This window comes from Caretta caretta, chromosome 18 (genome assembly GCF_965140235.1).
Source record: "Caretta caretta isolate rCarCar2 chromosome 18, rCarCar1.hap1, whole genome shotgun sequence".
In the NCBI taxonomy this organism is placed as follows: domain Eukaryota; kingdom Metazoa; phylum Chordata; order Testudines; family Cheloniidae; genus Caretta; species Caretta caretta.
In genome coordinates, this window is record NC_134223.1 from 19,058,646 (window position 1) to 19,076,007 (window position 17,362).

Here is a 17,362-nt window from a genome sequence, read left to right on the forward strand (position 1 = left end):
CTCTCACACCCATATACACTCTGCCTCTCACGAGTCACAGTCCCCCATACAGATTGTCACGCACACACACAGAGTCTCACACTCCCCAACACACACACAGCCACACACACACACTGGCGCTCTCTCTGTCCCCCTCACATGCGCTGGCTCTCACACACACATACACACTCACATACACACTCTGTCGCACACACACACACACGTATTATTGTTGTTGTTACTGCTTGGTACTTCCTGTCAAAATGCTCGTGGTGAGCCCGGAGTGGCTGGGGGCTGCAGGAGGGCCGTGGGCTCTGGCAGGATGCAGCCACCTTGTGACAGCGCGAAGCCGGCCTTGAGCCACTGCTGCGGCATCTGCTGCGTACGAAGCTCGGGGTGTGTCAGCAATGGGGGAAGGTTCTGGGGGTCCACGGGTGGGGGTGGTGGCTGTGCCCCATTGACACACTGGGGTCAGCGGCACCGGCTGGTGACCGTCTTCAGTGGAGCATAGGGGCACCAGTTTAATAATACTGCATAGGGCCCCATAAATCCTAAGGACAGCCCTGAGCCCCCAGCTTCCAGCCAGTGGCTCATGTTATGCTAGGGATCAGCGACCTTTGGCCTGCGGCCCGCCAGGATAAGCCCTCTGCAGGAAGCGGCGGCCAGCACATCCCTTGGCCCACGCTGCTTCCCACAGCCCCCATTGGCCTGGAGCGTCGAATCGCGGCCAGTGGAAGCTGCGATCAGCCGAACCTGCGGACGCGGCAGGTAGAAAAACCGGCCCGGCCCACCAGGGGGCTAACCCTGGCAGGCTGCTGGCCAAAGATTACCGATCCCTGTGTAATACCTTTCTCTGCTAGGTTCACAAACCCATTATTAAATATTTGTTCCGCATGCAGGTACGTATAGACTGTAGTCAAGTTACCACTTAACCTCCTTTCTGTTAAGCTGAATAGATAGGCTAAAGGAGCTCAATCGCTATTAGGCTTGTTTTCTAATCCTTTCATCATTCTCGTGTTGCTTCTCGGAACCTTCTCCAGTTTATCAACATCCTTGAATTGTGGGCACCACAACTGGACACTCTATTCCAGCAGCAGTCACACCAATGCCAGATACAGAAGTAAAATAACCTCTCTACTCCTATTCCAGGTTCCCCTGTTTATGCACCCAAGGATCACATGATCTCTTCTGACCACAGTGTTGTACTAGGAGCTCGTATTCAGCCGATTATCCACCAAGACCCCCAAATCTCTCTCCGAGTCACTGCTTTCCAGGGGAGAGGCCCCCACTGTGTAAGTACTACCTACATCCTTTGTTCCTAGATGTATACATTCCCATTTAGCCACCCACCATTCCCTCGGATTCCAATAGGGTAGCACCTCACCAATTAGACATATTGCAGAATAGTCCTAGTGACAAATTTCCGCCCAGCCAAGGTTCACTGGCTGTGTGTTTCAGGCTGACTGCGTGCCTGCGGTCAGGAGGTGTCAGGAGGATATTTGTAAGTCCCTACACCCTCGTCTCTCCGCTGTCTGGGTTTTGGCTCAGAAGTGGCTGCTGTCCTCTGGGGATTGCAAATTCAAGGCTGATTTATTCACAGCTGTTAAAACCTCTAGTGAAAGTTGGGTTTTTGTCACAATGAATCTATCCCTTTTGACAGGTTTCAGAGTAACAGCCGTGTTAGTCTGTCTTTGCAAAAAGAAAAGGAGTACTTGTGGCACCTTAGAGACTAACCAATTTATTTGAGCATGAGTTTTCGTGAGCTACAGCTCACTTCATCGGATGCATACCGTGGAAACTGCAGAAGACATTATATACACACAGAGACCATGAAACAATACCCCCTCCCACCGCACTGTCCTATATTACCAGCAGGACAGTGCGGTGGGAGGGGGTATTGTTTCATGGTCTCTGTGTGTATATAATGTCTTCTGCAGTTTCCACGGTATGCATCCGATGAAGTGAGCTGTAGCTCACGAAAGCTCATGCTCAAATAAATTGGTTAGTCTCTAAGGTGCCACAAGTACTCCTATCCCTTTTGACAGGTTTCAGAGTAACAGCCGTGTTTGTATTCGCAAAAAGAAAAGGAGTACTTGTGGCACCTTAGAGACTAACCAATTTATTTGAGCATGAGCTTTCGTGAGCTACAGCTCACTTCATCGGATGCATACCGTGGAAACTGCAGCAGACATTATATACACACAGAGATCATGAAACAAAACCTCCTCCCACCCCACTGTCCTGCTGGTAATAGCTTATCTAAAGTGATCATCAAGTTGGGCCATTTGCAGCACAAATCCAGGTTTTCTCACCCTCCGCCCCCCCCCCAAACTCACTCTCCTGCTGGTAATAGCCCATCCAAAGTGACAACTCTCTTCACAATGTGTATGATAATCAAGGTGGGCCATTTCCTGCACAAATCCAGGTTCTCTCACCCCCTCACCCCCCTCCAAAAACCACACACACAAACTCACTCTCCTGCTGGTAATAGCTTATCCAAAGTGACCACTCTCCCTACAGTTTCCACGGTATACATCTGATGAAGTGAGCTGTAGCTCACAAAAGCTCATACTCAAATAAATTGGTTAGTCTCTAAGGTGCCACAAGTACTCCTTTTCTTTTTGCAAATACAGACTAACACGGCTGTTCCTCTGAAATCTCCCTACAATGTGCATGATAATCAAGGTGGGCCATTTCCAGCACAAATCCAGGTTTTCTCACCCCACTACCCCCATACACACATAAACTCACTCTCAGGCCATCACACAAGGCAGGCTGGTCCCTTTCCAGGAACATAGAAAGAGCTGGAGTGTGCTGTCATTAAGTTCCGTTCTCCAGTGGCAGGCACACGCCCCAGTTCTTCATGTTCCTGGCTTTTTGCTGGCTAACTTAGCTGCTGACTAAGCACTAAGCTGGGCAAGCTGTTGAATCTTATCAGCTCATCTGCAGTTCCCAGAATGTAGCAATGTAACTGACTCCTTCCTCTGTGACCTGTCAGCCCTGCCCTGTCTGATCAACTCTGAGAGCATGTCTACAGCGCCATTAAAACCCTGCACCTGGAAGCCAGAGTAACTTAAAGCAGCCCTGACACTGCTCTGCTCTAAGGCAGAGATCAAGTTAGCGGTCAGATGGAGTGCCATGGAGATGAACAATGGCATGAAAGCTGGCATCATTTGCAGCTTGGTTGCCATGGAGCACAAACAGGAACCCACCCCCTTATCCAGACACTGCTGCTCAGAGTCTGCATATATCAGCTAGCCTCAGCTTGGGCTGCACTTTAACCAGACAGTCCTCTTGCCTTCCCAGGGGCCACTGATAATAGCCCCCCATGGTAGAAAACAGTGGTGGGTTTCCTGCCTGTAAACGACCTAAATTAGTGATCAATGTTGGCCACAAGCAAAGGGGATTCTAGCTGTGAAACTCCGCAGCAACAGGATAACATCAGCAGGCAATGTGATCACATCTCTGACTGCCTAGCCCTGGCAGAGCAATGCAAGCTGAAATCTATCCAGGGACAGGGCTACGCAAGCCTAGGTCAGCTCTGTCTGTTCAAGCATACCTTAGCTGGCAGCTTTTATTTGTAGCAGTGTGGCTCTTATTCCCCTGGCTCACACCTCACAGGTGTGCAGAAGGGAGGCAGTGATGGGTGGAAAGCTGAGGCAGCTACATTACCAAGAAACAACCTATATCAGTGCTCTGCCTGGAATTGTTTCACATTTAGTGACCCATAATCCCCACCCACAGTTACTTGAAACCCCCCAGTTCTCTCATCCTGAAAATAAAACTGAAAATGATGGAGACGTTCATGACTCTCAACTTCCCATTTAAACATAAAGGGTGTTTTCACTGGTGGCTCATTTTATAGCCCACTGGGACTCTGACAGACTGAGGGGGATTCTGACCACTAAGACTATGTCTACACTTTGAGAGTTTTTGCCCTGTCAGTTTCAAGGGTGACAGTGAACCGGTGAAAGAAAAGCACTGGTTTGTGTAGTCACTCACTTCCACAGGCGTCAGAGAGTGTTTACATTTACAGAACTTCCATTCCCAGGAGAGCAGCGCACGGAGGGCAGCCATCCCACAGTGCAGCTCTCTCCATTTTGACTATAGGCCTTGTGGAAAGGTGGGGTGTGGTGATTGCGGGGCATCCTGGGTCCCTGCACAGCCTCCTCTCCCCAAACACTGATCAGCTTCAGAGTAGCAGCCGTGTTAGTCTGTATTCGCAAAAAGAAAAGGAGGACTTGTGGCACCTTAGAGACTAACCAATTTATTTGAGCATAAGCTTTCGTGAGCTACAGCTCACTTCATCGGATGCATACTGTGGAAAATACAGAAGATGTTTTTATACACACAGACCATGAAAAAATGGGTGTTTTCTCACTACAAAAGGTTTTCTCTCCCCCCACCCCACTCTCCTGCTGGTAATAGCTTATCTAAAGTGATCACTCTCCTTACAATGTGTATGATAATCAAGGTGGGCCATTTCCAGCACAAATCCAGCCACACTATCAGAGGCTCGTTCACCTGCACATCTTCCAATGTGATATATGCCATCATGTGCCAGCAATGCCCCTCTGCCATGTACATTGGGCAAACAGGACAGTCTCTACGTAAAAGAATAAATGGAAACAAATCAGATGTCAGGAATTATAACATTCATAAACCAGTCGGAGAACACTTCAATCTCTCTGGTCACACGATTTCTGATCTCAAAGTGACTATCTTTCAACAAAAAAACTTCGAAAACAGACTCCAACGAGAGACTGCTGAATTGGAATTAATTTGCAAATTGGATACAATTAACTTAGGCTTGAATAGAGACTGGGAATGGTTGATTCGTTAAAAAAGTAACCTATTTCCCCTTGTTTATTCCTTTCCCCCCCACTGTTCCTCAGACGTTCTTGTTAAACCCTGGATTTGTGCTGGAAATGGCCCACCTTGATTATCACACACATTGTAAGGAGAGTGATCACTTTAGATAAGCTATTACCAGCAGGAGAGTGGGGTGGGGGCAGAGAAAACCTTTTGTAGTGATAAACACCCATTTTTTCATGGTCTGTGTGTATAAAAACATCTTCTGTATTTTCCACAGTATGCATCCGATGAAGTGAGCTGTAGCTCACGAAAGCTTATGCTCAAATAGATTGGTTAGTCTTTAAGGTGCCACAAGTACTCCTTTTCTTGATCAGCTTCAGTAGCTCAGCATTGCTCCAAGTAGAGGATCCTTTGCTCCCTGGAGCAGGCATTGTCACCTGGCCAGACAATAAGTGAGCACTTGCCAAGAAAACAGGAAGGGGAGTTTCAAAGTTCCCAGGGCTTTACAGGGGGAGGGGTGGATGTCTGTTTACCTGGGGTCAAAGCAGCAGAGCTGCTGGCCAGAGTGGTCACCTAGGCACTGTGGGATATGCTGCAGGTGCTAAAAGCTCTGTAAAGAGGAAGAACGTGTCTTCACTTGCACATCACTGCAAAAGTATCATCACTAAGAGCTGTACGCCTCTCATGGAGGTGGTTTCATTGGCAAGTGTAGATGCTTCAATGGTTTTTGCACAAAAAAGGGACTTTTTCTGCTTTAAATGGCAAGGGTAGACATGCCCTGAATAAGGAAGGATCCAAAATTCACTCCTTGAACCATCCCTTTCCTCAGAGCTGTCAGTTACTTACCTTGTAACCTACCCAGTTAGATATTAACACATTAACACACAGCAATGACTGGACTTTGGAGTCTGAGCACTGAAAAGAATCCACAAATTACCCTGACACTCCCAGCTTGATGGGTTGTTTATCTGCGTTTAAAGAAACACACAGAGAGGTATAAACTTCTCTGTGGCACTCTGAGATGACAGCATTCTGGGCAAGAAGGGTTTTACCAAAGAATTCCTCTGTTCTTTCTTGCCAGCCTCCTACCCAGCCCACCAGCTCTGATAAACTGTAGCTTGATTGGTTCTGTCGATAGGTTCTTGATAGGTTCTGTCGGTTGACACAGATTCCCTTGCACCCTTGGATTCCATCACCTGAGTAAGGTGCTTGTATGGCAGGAGCTAGTAGAATTGGGGCGTGTAGGGGTAAAGCTGTGTTTATACCTACCTAGAAAAGCAGAACTTCAGCCAGTCGAGGAGCTGCCTTATCTGCAATTTTGATTTAACCCAGCAGTAAATAAATGAAGGGGAGGTTTGTATTTTTGCAGCAGACGTGCAGGGCCAGTAAAGAACAACGCCTCCGGGCCTCCGATCTCAGACAGGAAAAAGGGGGGAGTCGGGCAGAGCAAGATTTAGCAATAGGCAACTTCCTCTGCGCACGCCTGGCAGTTGATTTGGAATGGGGGGCAAGGAGGGAAGCTACCTAGAGTACGAATGTCATGGCGAAGGTGTGAGTCAAGGTAGAGGCAGAATAGTTGTTAAAGCCCCAGTGTAACCACGCTTGTGATCAGTGACCCCCAACTGCAGGGACCTCTGTGTGCTGAGCATGTGGTGTAAGGAATCAGCCAAGGCACTGGGAACCTGGAACTCCAGAGCCCTGTTTCCAGCTCTCCCACTGACTTGCTGAGTGACCTTGGGCAAATCACTTCGTCTCTCTGTGCCTCAGTTTCCCGCTCTGTAAATTGAGGATCATGATGTTGAGTCACTTCCTGGGGGCACTGTAAGAATTAGTGAGTGAGTGAGTGAAAATCTGTAGGAGGACAGACACACAAAATTTGTAGGATGACAGACACACCAGCTGTGGCTTGGGGGGTTGTAGGTTCTCCATCCTGCTTTGGTGGTAGGTTGTTGCAGGTTTTATCCTGCTCTAATGTTTTCCTAGTGGTGCTCTCCATTTTCTCCACTTCTGGTTCTTTGGCAGACACGCTGGTGAAGAGAGGTAATGGAGAACAGGACCACACCCGGCTTGTTAGGCAATCTGCAGCCCACACGCTTGGGAGGAGCTCCTCATAAACATCCATAAAGCTACCTCACTATCCATCTTCAAATCCCATCTCAAAACCCTCCTGCGCCATGGCACCAACAAAAATCTTGACAGTGGTTAGGCTGCTGGTGTGGTGAGACTACAGCTCATCATGCTGACCAATATTGTCTCAGTGTTTCCTTTTGCACCTCCATTTGTCCGTCTGTCTGGATCTGTTGTCTCATCTTGTGCCTAGATTAGGGGTGGGCAGTCTGTTGCCCGTGGGCTGGATCCAGCCCACCAGCTGTTTTAATCCGGCCCACGAGCTCCCACTGGGGAGTGGGGTCTGGGGCTTGCCCCGCTCCAGCACTCCAGCTGGAGAGCAGGGTCTGGGGCCTCTCCATGCGGCTCCCAGAAGCAGCAAAATGGCCCACCTCCGGCTCCTACCCATAGGGGCAGCCAGGGAACTCCACTCTACACACTGCCCCCGCCCCAAATGCCACCCCCAAAGCTCTCATTGGCCGAGAACTGTGGCCAATGGGAGCTGCAGGGGAGGGTGTCTGCGGACAGGGCAGCATGCAGAGCCGCCTGGCCATGCCTCCGCATAGGAGCTGGAGAAGGGATATGCCGTTGCTTCGGGGAGCCGCTTGAGGTAAGCACCGCCCAGAGCCTGTACCCCTGAGCCTCCCACCATGCCCCAACCCCCTGCCCCAGCCCTGATCCCCCTCCCACCCTCCAAACCCTTTGATCCCAGACCGGAGCACCCTCTTGCACCCCAAACCTCTCATCCCCAGTCTCACCCCAGAGCCAGCACCCCCAGCCGGAACCCTCATCTCCCCCACCCCAAATCCCTGCCCCGGCCCTGATCTCCCTTCTGCCCTCCAAACCCCTCGGTCCCAGTCAGGAGCACCCTCCTACACCCCAAACTCCTCATCCCCAGCTGGAGCCCTCACCCGCCCTTGCACCCAAGCCCAGAGTCCCCTCCTGCACCCTGAACTCCTCATTTCTGGCCCCACCCCGGAGCCCGCACCCCCCAACCAGAGCCCTCACCCCCTCCCGCACCCCAGCCCCAATTTTGTGAGCATTCATGGCCCGCCCTACAATTTCTATGCCCAGATGTGGCCCTCAGGGCAAAAAGTCTGCCCACCGCTGGCCTAGACTGTAGGCTCTTTAGGGCAGGGACTATCTTTTGGTTCTGTACGTGTGCAGTGCCTAGCACAAATGTGCCCTGGTCCATGACTGAAACTCCTAGGTGATACCACAACACAGATAATGAATAATAATCGGTGATGTGGTCTATGGGCCAGAGCGGGTCAAAAGGCCACGGAGACTCAGCCCCTTTGTGTTTCAGGAAAGATGAACTTCATCCACTGCATAATTCCCCCCATTCAAATGTGTCTGCTCCTACCAGAGATAATCTTCATGGGGGGATATACAGGGATAGCACAGAGAGGGTCTGCAGCCAGCTGGCTGAAACGGGGCAAAATAAGGAGGTGAAGCAGGATTAAAGATTTGTCCAGTTGTGGGGTGGAGTCCGGGGAAAAAAACCCTCAGAGTAGTTGACCCTAACAAGGGTGCCTTGTGTGAATGACTCCATCTGCCCCAGTTGTGGAAAACTGGAAAGTACCCTTAACAAATGCTCACATGGCCCTTCTCACATGTCCAGTGTGACGAGCGCAGCAAAAAGGGAAATGAATCTCTCCACAGCTATCAAAAACAAAGAGGAAGCTCTTGTTGCTTGTAACCGTGGGTGGGAGATCAGCGGCTGATGAGGGGACAAGTCACGTACACCAATTCAGACTTTATGGGGCAGATCTTCTGCTAGTGCAAACTGATGAACACCATTCACCTCTGCGGAACTAAGCCGATCTATACCAGCAGAGAATCTGACCTTATATCTGCCCATTTAATACAACAATTATATCAGAGCAGTGACTTGTGCACTTTGTACTTTACTTCTCCGTGTAACTGAAACCACGGGCTAAATTTGTCTTTTTCACCTTTTAACAATTTCAAATGCACCCTACATCATTCCCGTTTTCTTTTCCTCGTGTGTAACATAACATGAAAAGATACCAGCAGTTACTTACAGTAGGATGATTTGCTTCATAGCAGGTTGGTGTAGTATAGTTTACCTTCACACACGGTTTACCTTCACACATGGTTGTTTCTTACTGCTTGTTCCAGTTTTGCATTAGGCCTGTCTACATCTGAAAATTAGATGGACCTAATGTCATCACTCACATCTGTAAACATTTTGTGCCCTTTATGTGACATCGTTAAGTTGATCTAAGCCCCCACTGAAGATGCAGCAAGGTCAATGGAATAATTCTACCATTGACCTAGATACCACCTCTCAGAGAGATGGGTTAATGACACTGATGGAAACCCCTTCTGTCGATGTAGGACGCAGCTACACAACAGCACAGTAGCTGAGCCTCTGTAACCATGGTAGTGTAGCCAGACCCTTAGTTTACATGTCACTAGTAGCACCGACAGCATGTGACATTGTGGGTAGAGCAGAGAACTATGAGTCAGGACTACTGGGTTCTCTTCTTGGTGCTGCACCTTCCTGAGTGACTTTTGGACAAGTTATTTCACTGCATTGTGTCTCCAGTTTCCATCCCCCTGTACAAGGAGGATAACAGCCTTCAGTACCTTACAGGGGTCTGCTTGCAAAAATTACATTTTGCAGAAGTGCTTTGAGATCCTCAGAGAAAAGTACCATGTTATAAAACCAAGTCAGGAGGGCAATAACCGAGAGGAAGTGGACGCCTCCTGGGAATAATCTCTGCTGTCCACACAGACCTGCACTTAAGGAATGGTGTCCACTCAAATTCAGACCCAATGCTAAGCCCAAGAAAAATATTTCCATGATTTTCTGTTGTTTTTAAGGTGCAGCAGAAAGTTGTTAGTACATAACGAGATCTTTCATTCCCCTGCAGTGTTCAAGGAGGAGTGAAATGTTTCTACAATTTATTTTTAATCCCAGTAAAAATTCACCTACACTTTTTGTAAGCTCAAACATCAAAGCAGGAACAATCTGAGAGTGACACTGACTAAAATCACTAAAAACAAGAGTGATGCTGGCTGCTCCTTGGACATGCTGACAGATATGCAAACAACCCATGAAGAACTTAGTACCGTTCTGACTGGACTTCCTCTGCTCCCTCTAAGGCCACGTCTACACGTATAGCGCTGTAGCGGCGCAGCTGTACCAATCCACTGCAGTGCGTCTGGTGAAGGTGTTCTATGCTGATGTGATGCTGTGGATAAGAAAGGAGACCATTTCTATCACTGGTGTTACCATTGTCCCACAATTGCCATGGATCTTATACAGCTTGTATCATGTAAGGTGTCAGTGGAAAAGCTGCTTCAGAAACAGACTTCAAAGAGAAACTGCTGAGCTACAGGTTTCAGAGGATCTCACCCTCCACCCCCCCACACAAATTCACTCTCCTGCTGGTGCTAGCCCATCCAAAGTGACAACTCTTTACATAATCAAGTCGGGCTATTTCCTGCATAGATCCAGGTTTTCTCACATCCCCCCCACCCCCATACACACACAAACTCACTCTCCTGCTGGTAATAGCTCATCTAAACTGACCACTCTCCAAGTTTAAATCCAAGTTAAACCAGAACATCTGGGGGGGGGGGTAGGAAAAAACAAGAGGAAACAGGCTACCTTGCATAATGACTTAGCCACTCCCAGTCTCTATTTAAGCCTAAATTAATAGTATCCAATTTGCAAATGAATTCCAATTCAGCAGTTTCTCGCTGGAGTCTGGATTTGAAGTTTTTTTGTTTTAAGATAGCGACCTTCATGTCTGTGATTGCGTGACCAGAGAGATTGAAGTGTTCTCCGACTGGTTTATGAATGTTATAATTCTTGACATCTGATTTGTGTCCATTTATTCTTTTACGTAGAGACTGTCCAGTTTGACCAATGTACATGGCAGAGGGGCATTGCTGGCACATGATGGCATATATCACATTGGTGGATGTGCAGGTGAACGAGCCTCTGATAGTGTGGCTGATGTTATTAGGCCCTGTGATGGTGTCCCCTGAATAGATATGTGGGCACAATTGGCAACGGGCTTTGTTGCAAGGATAAGTTCCTGGGTTAGTGGTTCTGTTGTGTGGTATGTGGTTGTTGGTGAGTATTTGCTTCAGGTTGCGGGGCTGTCTGTAGGCTGTCTGTAGGCTACTATGGATGTAGAGGGCTTCTACATCCATAGTAGCCAGGATGGTGATCTTCCTGATAACACCATCCTGGCTACTATGGATGTAGAAGCCCTCTACACCAACATTCCACACAAAGATGGACTACAAGCCGTCAAGAACACTATCCCCGATAATGTCACGGCTAACCTGGTGGCTGAACTTTGTGACTTTGTCCTTACCCATAACTATTTCACATTTGGGGACAATGTATACCTTCAGATCAGCGGCACTGCTATGGGTACCCGCATGGCCCCACAGTATGCCAACATTTTTATGGCTGATTTAGAACAACGCTTCCTCAGCTCTCGTCCCCTAAAGCCCCTACTCTACTTGCGCTATATTGATGACATCTTCATCATCTGGACCCATGGAAAAGAAGCCCTTGAGGAATTCCACCATGATTTCAACAATTTCCATCCCACCACCAACCTCAGCCTGGTCCAGTCCACACAAGAGATCCACTTCCTGGACACTACAGTGCTAATAAACAATGGCCACATAAACACCACCCTATACCGGAAACCTACTGACCGCTATTCCTACCTGCATGCCTCCAGCTTTCACCCTGACCACACCACACGATCCATCGTCTACAGCCAAGCTCTGCGATACAACCGCATTTGCTCCAACCCCTCAGACAGAGACAAACACCTACAAGATCTCTGTCAAGCTTTCTTACAACTACAATACCCACCTGCAGAAGTAAAGAAACAGATTGATAGAGCCAGAAGAGTTCCCAGAAGTTACCTACTACAGGACAGGCCTAACAAAGAAAATAACAGAACGCCACTAGCGGTCACCTTCAGCCCCCAACTAAAACCCCTCCAATGCATTATTAAGGATCTACAACCTATCCTAAAGGATGACCCAACACTCTCACAAGTCTTGGGAGACAGGCCAGTCCTTGCCTACAGACAGCCCCGCAACCTGAAGCAAATACTCACCAACAACCACATACCACACAACAGAACCACTAACCCAGGAACTTATCCTTGCAACAAAGCCCGTTGCCAATTGTGCCCACATATCTATTCAGGGGACACCATCACAGGGCCTAATAACATCAGCCACACTATCAGAGGCTCGTTCACCTGCACATCCACCAATGTGATATATGCCATCATGTGCCAGCAATGCCCCTCTGCCATGTACATTGGTCAAACTGGACAGTCTCTACGTAAAAGAATAAATGGACACAAATCAGATGTCAAGAATTATAACATTCATAAACCAGTCGGAGAACACTTCAATCTCTCTGGTCACGCAATCACAGACATGAAGGTCGCTATCTTAAAACAAAAAAACTTCAAATCCAGACTCCAGCGAGAAACTGCTGAATTGGAATTCATTTGCAAATTGGATACTATTAATTTAGGCTTAAATAGAGACTGGGAGTGGCTAAGTCATTATGCAAGGTAGCCTGTTTCCTCTTGTTTTTTCCTACCCCCCCCCCCCCCAGATGTTCTGGTTTAACTTGGATTTAAACTTGGAGAGTGGTCAGTTTAGATGAGCTATTACCAGCAGGAGAGTGAGTTTGTGTGTGTATGGGGGTGGGGGGGATGTGAGAAAACCTGGATCTATGCAGGAAATAGCCCGACTTGATTATGTAAAGAGTTGTCACTTTGGATGGGCTAGCACCAGCAGGAGAGTGAATTTGTGTGGGGGGGTGGAGGGTGAGAAAACCTGGATTTGTGCTGGAAATGGCCCACCTGTTGATCACTTTAGATAAGCTATTACCAGCAGGACAGTGGGGTGGGAGGAGGTATTGTTTCATATTCTCTGTGTGTATATAAAGTCTGCTGCAGTTTCCACGGTATGCATCTGATGAAGTGAGCTGTAGCTCACGAAAGCTCATGCTCACATAAATTGGTTAGTCTCTAAGGTGCCACAAGTACTCCTTTTCTTTTTGCTGAGGTACAATTCATTTGCAAATTTAACAGAGTTAATTTGGGCTTGAATAGGGACCGGGAGTGGCTGGCTCAGGACAAAAGCAATTTTCCCTCTCTTGGCATTGACACCTCCTCATCAATTATTGGGAGTGGACCACGTCCACCCTGACTGAATTGGCCTTGTCATCACTGGTTCTCCACTTGTAAGGTAACTCCCTTCTCTTCATGTGCCAGTATATTTATGCCTGTTCTGTAAATTTCACTCCATGCATCTGAAGAAGTGGGTTTTTTACCTATGAAAACTTATGCCCAAATAAATCTGTTAGTCCTTAAGGCGACACTGGACTCCTCGTTTTTTTTGTAGATACAGACTAACACGGCTACCCCTCTGATAAGTGGAAAAGTTATGATTTGCTAAGTATGATTATCTGTTTATATGCATGTATCACTTTGTATCTGAAGTTATGAATATTGGCTGTGTACTTGGATCTTACACATGTGTTGTGTTGCTGGCCGACCCAACCCCACCCTGATAGAATTTACATCAAGGCTAGACAGCTGTGTGTGGATGGCCCATCAAGGACAAACAGCTCTCACAATGGGCCATTGAAGAAACTCATCCCCTCTGGATAGTTCTTCCTGAGGATGCTTCAGACAGCCAGGGGCCAATGGCCACCCCCCTGAGTCAGCAAACTGTGGAAGGACATGTGATATGCTCATGTGACTCTGGACTCCAGCTTGGGTCAGTAACTTTCCACAAACAGGGGCTCTGGGCTTTGTTTGGGACAGTAAAATTCCAAGCACATGGCAGAGGATATAAAAGACCCCTGAGTCATCTCCATTTTCTCTTCATTTCCTGCTTCATTTCTCTGGACTGGATTTCTAACAAGGAGGCTCTGAAGAAGTATTGATGACCCCCAATCTGTTTGGGTGATTCCAGAGATTCTTTTGCAAACCAGCAGTTTATTCCATCTCTGCTACAAACTTAATATAAGGACTTTGCAATCACTTGTAGGTATATGGTTCCTTAACCATTTGTAACTCTATTCTTTTCTTTTATTAATAAATCTTTCGATAGTTTACTAAGGATTGGCTGACAACTTGATATTTGGGTAAGATCTGAGATTCATATTGACCTGTGGGGTATATGCCTGATCCTCTGAGATTAGTATCTGGCTGGGAGCTGAGGGCTGGAATGCCTAAGGGGGACTGTATTTGGCTTCTGGTTAACCACAATGGTACTGCAGAAGCCATTTGTGTTACTGGCTTGGTTGATCTAATTATAGAAATAACCACCAGCTTGGGGATTGTCTGCCCTATTTCTTGCCCTGAGTGTGGCATTTTCAGTGTAGCCCGTCCCAGGTACCCACTCACAGCAGACGGGAGGGAGTTCCCCCCTTTGGCATAATAAAACCACCTCCACAAATGGCAGAAGCTACATGTGTCCGCCGACATAGTGCTGTGCACACGAGCGCTTATGTCTGTGTTACTTATGTTGCTCAGGGGGGTGGTTTATTCATATTCCTGAGCAACACAAGTTCTGTCTACATTACAGCCTAAGTCTCGTCACCTCCCCTGTTCCACACCTGCCCCTCTTCCCTTCTCCTGCCCTGTCTCCCTCACCCCCTTCCCTTTTCTTTCCATTTATCCAACCTCCCCTCTGCCCCCGCAAGAAATTTAGAAGGTTTAATGCTGCTGAGATGCTTTGGTGTTCACCCAGGCCAGGAAGGGGCTCAGTCAGCATCTGTCTTGTAATCCTGGGTGTCTTGTGGCTGTTCAGCTTTGGGTCAGCAGCACTCTGACCCCAACAGCCTGCCACGGCACTCGTTTTTGCAGTGTAGACGTAGCCTTTGGCTAGGAGTGCTTTAGCGGTGTAGATAGACTGGCACGGCGCTCCTGATGGGGAGACACTTTATACTGGCAACACTGTGATTTTACCTGTAAAGGTTATTCCCACCCCCACCCCCGGAAAACAAGCTGTACTGGCAAAATGCTGTTCTGCCTCTATAACTGCATCTGTACTGGCAGCTTTGGTGGTCAGAGATCACACCACACCCTGCTTGACATAGCTAGACTGGCAGGAATCTCTCCGCCAGAGCTGGCTCTAGCGTTCGCAACGCTGACCTGGGGCCCGAGACACAGAATAAGAGAGGACGTTATAACACGACATAGGCCGTGTCTTCACTGGAGAAAAACAGGCCTGTTTTTATATGGAGAGAATTATCTGGATTTAAAATCCTAATGTAGCCATGGCACAGATAGTTTTTTACCTCCATGTGACCCCTCCAGGGTCAACACTATGTGCCCACTATACTGTGGGTTTACATTAAGCGTCTCTCTCCCTATAACAATATAATCCTGTATACCAGCCTATTGAGAAAGTCCCTGCCTCCTTGCATATTTCACTTTCACTTTCAGTGAGCCTTGGACTGAGTCGGAGTTGGTCTCGTGGCAGCTGCTGCTGCTGGGCCATCGGGCTTGGATTAGACCCCGAACCGGAGCAGAACTTTGGAATTGTGTCCTGAGAGCGGGCCCAGGGAGCTCCCTGGAGAAGGGGGCAGGGAATCCATGGGACGGACACCCCAGGTCAGGGCGCTGGCACCAGGCTCACCGAGGCCAGCAGTTTGCCAATGACCGGGACCTGGAGGCCCCGCTGAGCAGTAGAGGTCAGAGACCCAATGCCCTGCGGGGGGCAGAAGCAGACACACTCTGCGGTCTGTTCTCAGGACCATGCTCTGGGTAAGTTGATCACAAAAGCTCCTGAAATAAAATGGAGGTAACGAGATCGGACCTGCCCAGCAAACCCAGCAGAGAGACTGTGGGAGGTTTGGGGGTGCCTATGTGGGGGAGGGAGTGGAGGATGGTAGGGAGAGGGATTGTGGGAATCTACTGTGACTAATAAGAAGATCCCAGGAACTTGAATTTTTTACTTTTATCCTTTTTACAAATGCAAACTGCACGCCCTTGGCCCGCCGGAGTTTGGGGTTGTTTATTCCTTGGTTGAGAAAATCTCTCTGCATTTTAGAAGCTGTTGGGCTCCATCTGGTGGAAACAGCAAAGACCAACAAAAATGGATCTTAAAAATACAAGTTTTCCTCCTTCATTTAGTAGGAAAAAATACTGCTGGGAGATTTTGGTTTGTTCTCAAAAGCCTGGAGCTGGGGGGGGGGGGGGGTGGGTGTAAGTGGATTGACTTTTCATTGTGTAGATTGGCAAAAGCTTTTTTTAACGGACACTGATTTTAGAAAAACAAGCAATCCTACCGCCAAAAGTTGCCATTTGAATGGGGAAAACTTTGAGGATTCTAAATGGACAATCGCTCGTTGTGGTGCGTTGTATTGAATTTGTTGCTGCTCTATCCCCATCGTTTGTTGTTTTGTATCTGCCATTTCCTCCCATGGTTTCCATGGTTGTATGGACATGAGGGACAGGCCAGCACAGGAAATAACACTTGGCCCACACGGAAGCTGTGCTGATGGGTCTCAGTTTGGGGCTTTCCTTGGCCAGTCATATTGCTAATTTCAACTGTATTATAAGTACTTGGCAAAATGCACCATGGGTAAAAGGGAAAGAGAATATACGGGAAGAAAAAGGAATATGATTTCCAAGTGTCTAACAGGGTATCCCCCATGATTCTGGATTTAGAAAAATCATTACTGAAAGCGGCTTTAGCTGAAATGTCAAAGGCCACGTTCTATGAATCCAAACCCATCACTGTGATGCACATGATTAGACCCAAACTGAGCTAAGCACACACATGAGTCAGGGTTGGAGGATCATGTCCCAGGGCTGTAAAGGCTGGATTCTAGCCAAACTAATGTCAGTAGAATTATTCAAGGTTTAAATGAGAGCAGAGTTTGACCCAGTATCTGGATAGTGGTACTGAGGAAATGGCGATGTAGGTGAGCGTCAGACACCATCGATTTGGTCATCTTAATGTAGTCTCTCTGTACAAATACACATCACACATCATTTGAAAGCTTCATATGTCTACTTTAAGATGAAGTATGATGTGGAGCTGTCAAGTGGTGCCGTTACCCCAGAAGCGGAGATAAACAGTGACACCATGAACACATTAAAATTACCACTTTGAAATTTGCATTTGTTTCTGTTAATTGAATGACTCTATGTATTATTTCAAGAGATAAAATTGGATTTCTTTGTGACCTCAAAGCATCACAAGAATACCCTAAAGGGTAAAACAAAATATGATAATAAACTTGTCATAAGTATCATGGAAATGTAAGAGTGCTGGTAACATTTCTAGTCAACATCATTATCATCTTGTTCATCATTATGATCTCCATTGAATGTGCTTGCACTACCAAAGTCTTCCTTGCCTTGGCTCGTACACAGTTCTGTCCTGGAGCGCTCGGCGGGCAGGCAGCGCG

At 47.7% G+C, this 17,362-nt stretch overlaps 1 protein-coding gene across 2 annotated transcripts in view; it reads left to right on the forward strand.

Moving 5' to 3' along the window:
• Positions 1-1,128: 1,128 nt before the first annotated feature.
• The window catches only part of LOC125624197 (tumor necrosis factor receptor superfamily member 14), a 28,361-nt gene continuing 12,127 nt past the window's right edge, over positions 1,129-17,362 (forward strand). Inside the window, exons 1-2 of one of the 2 annotated variants that reach the window (XM_048824580.2) lie at positions 1,129-1,271; positions 15,390-15,710. In XM_048824580.2, the coding sequence (XP_048680537.2) occupies positions 15,702-15,710 (9 nt within the window). In that variant the 5' untranslated portion in view covers positions 1,129-1,271; positions 15,390-15,701. Of the gene's footprint in view, positions 1,272-15,389; positions 15,711-17,362 lie in introns of those variants that run through there. The other variant, XM_075121065.1, reaches the window with a different exon arrangement.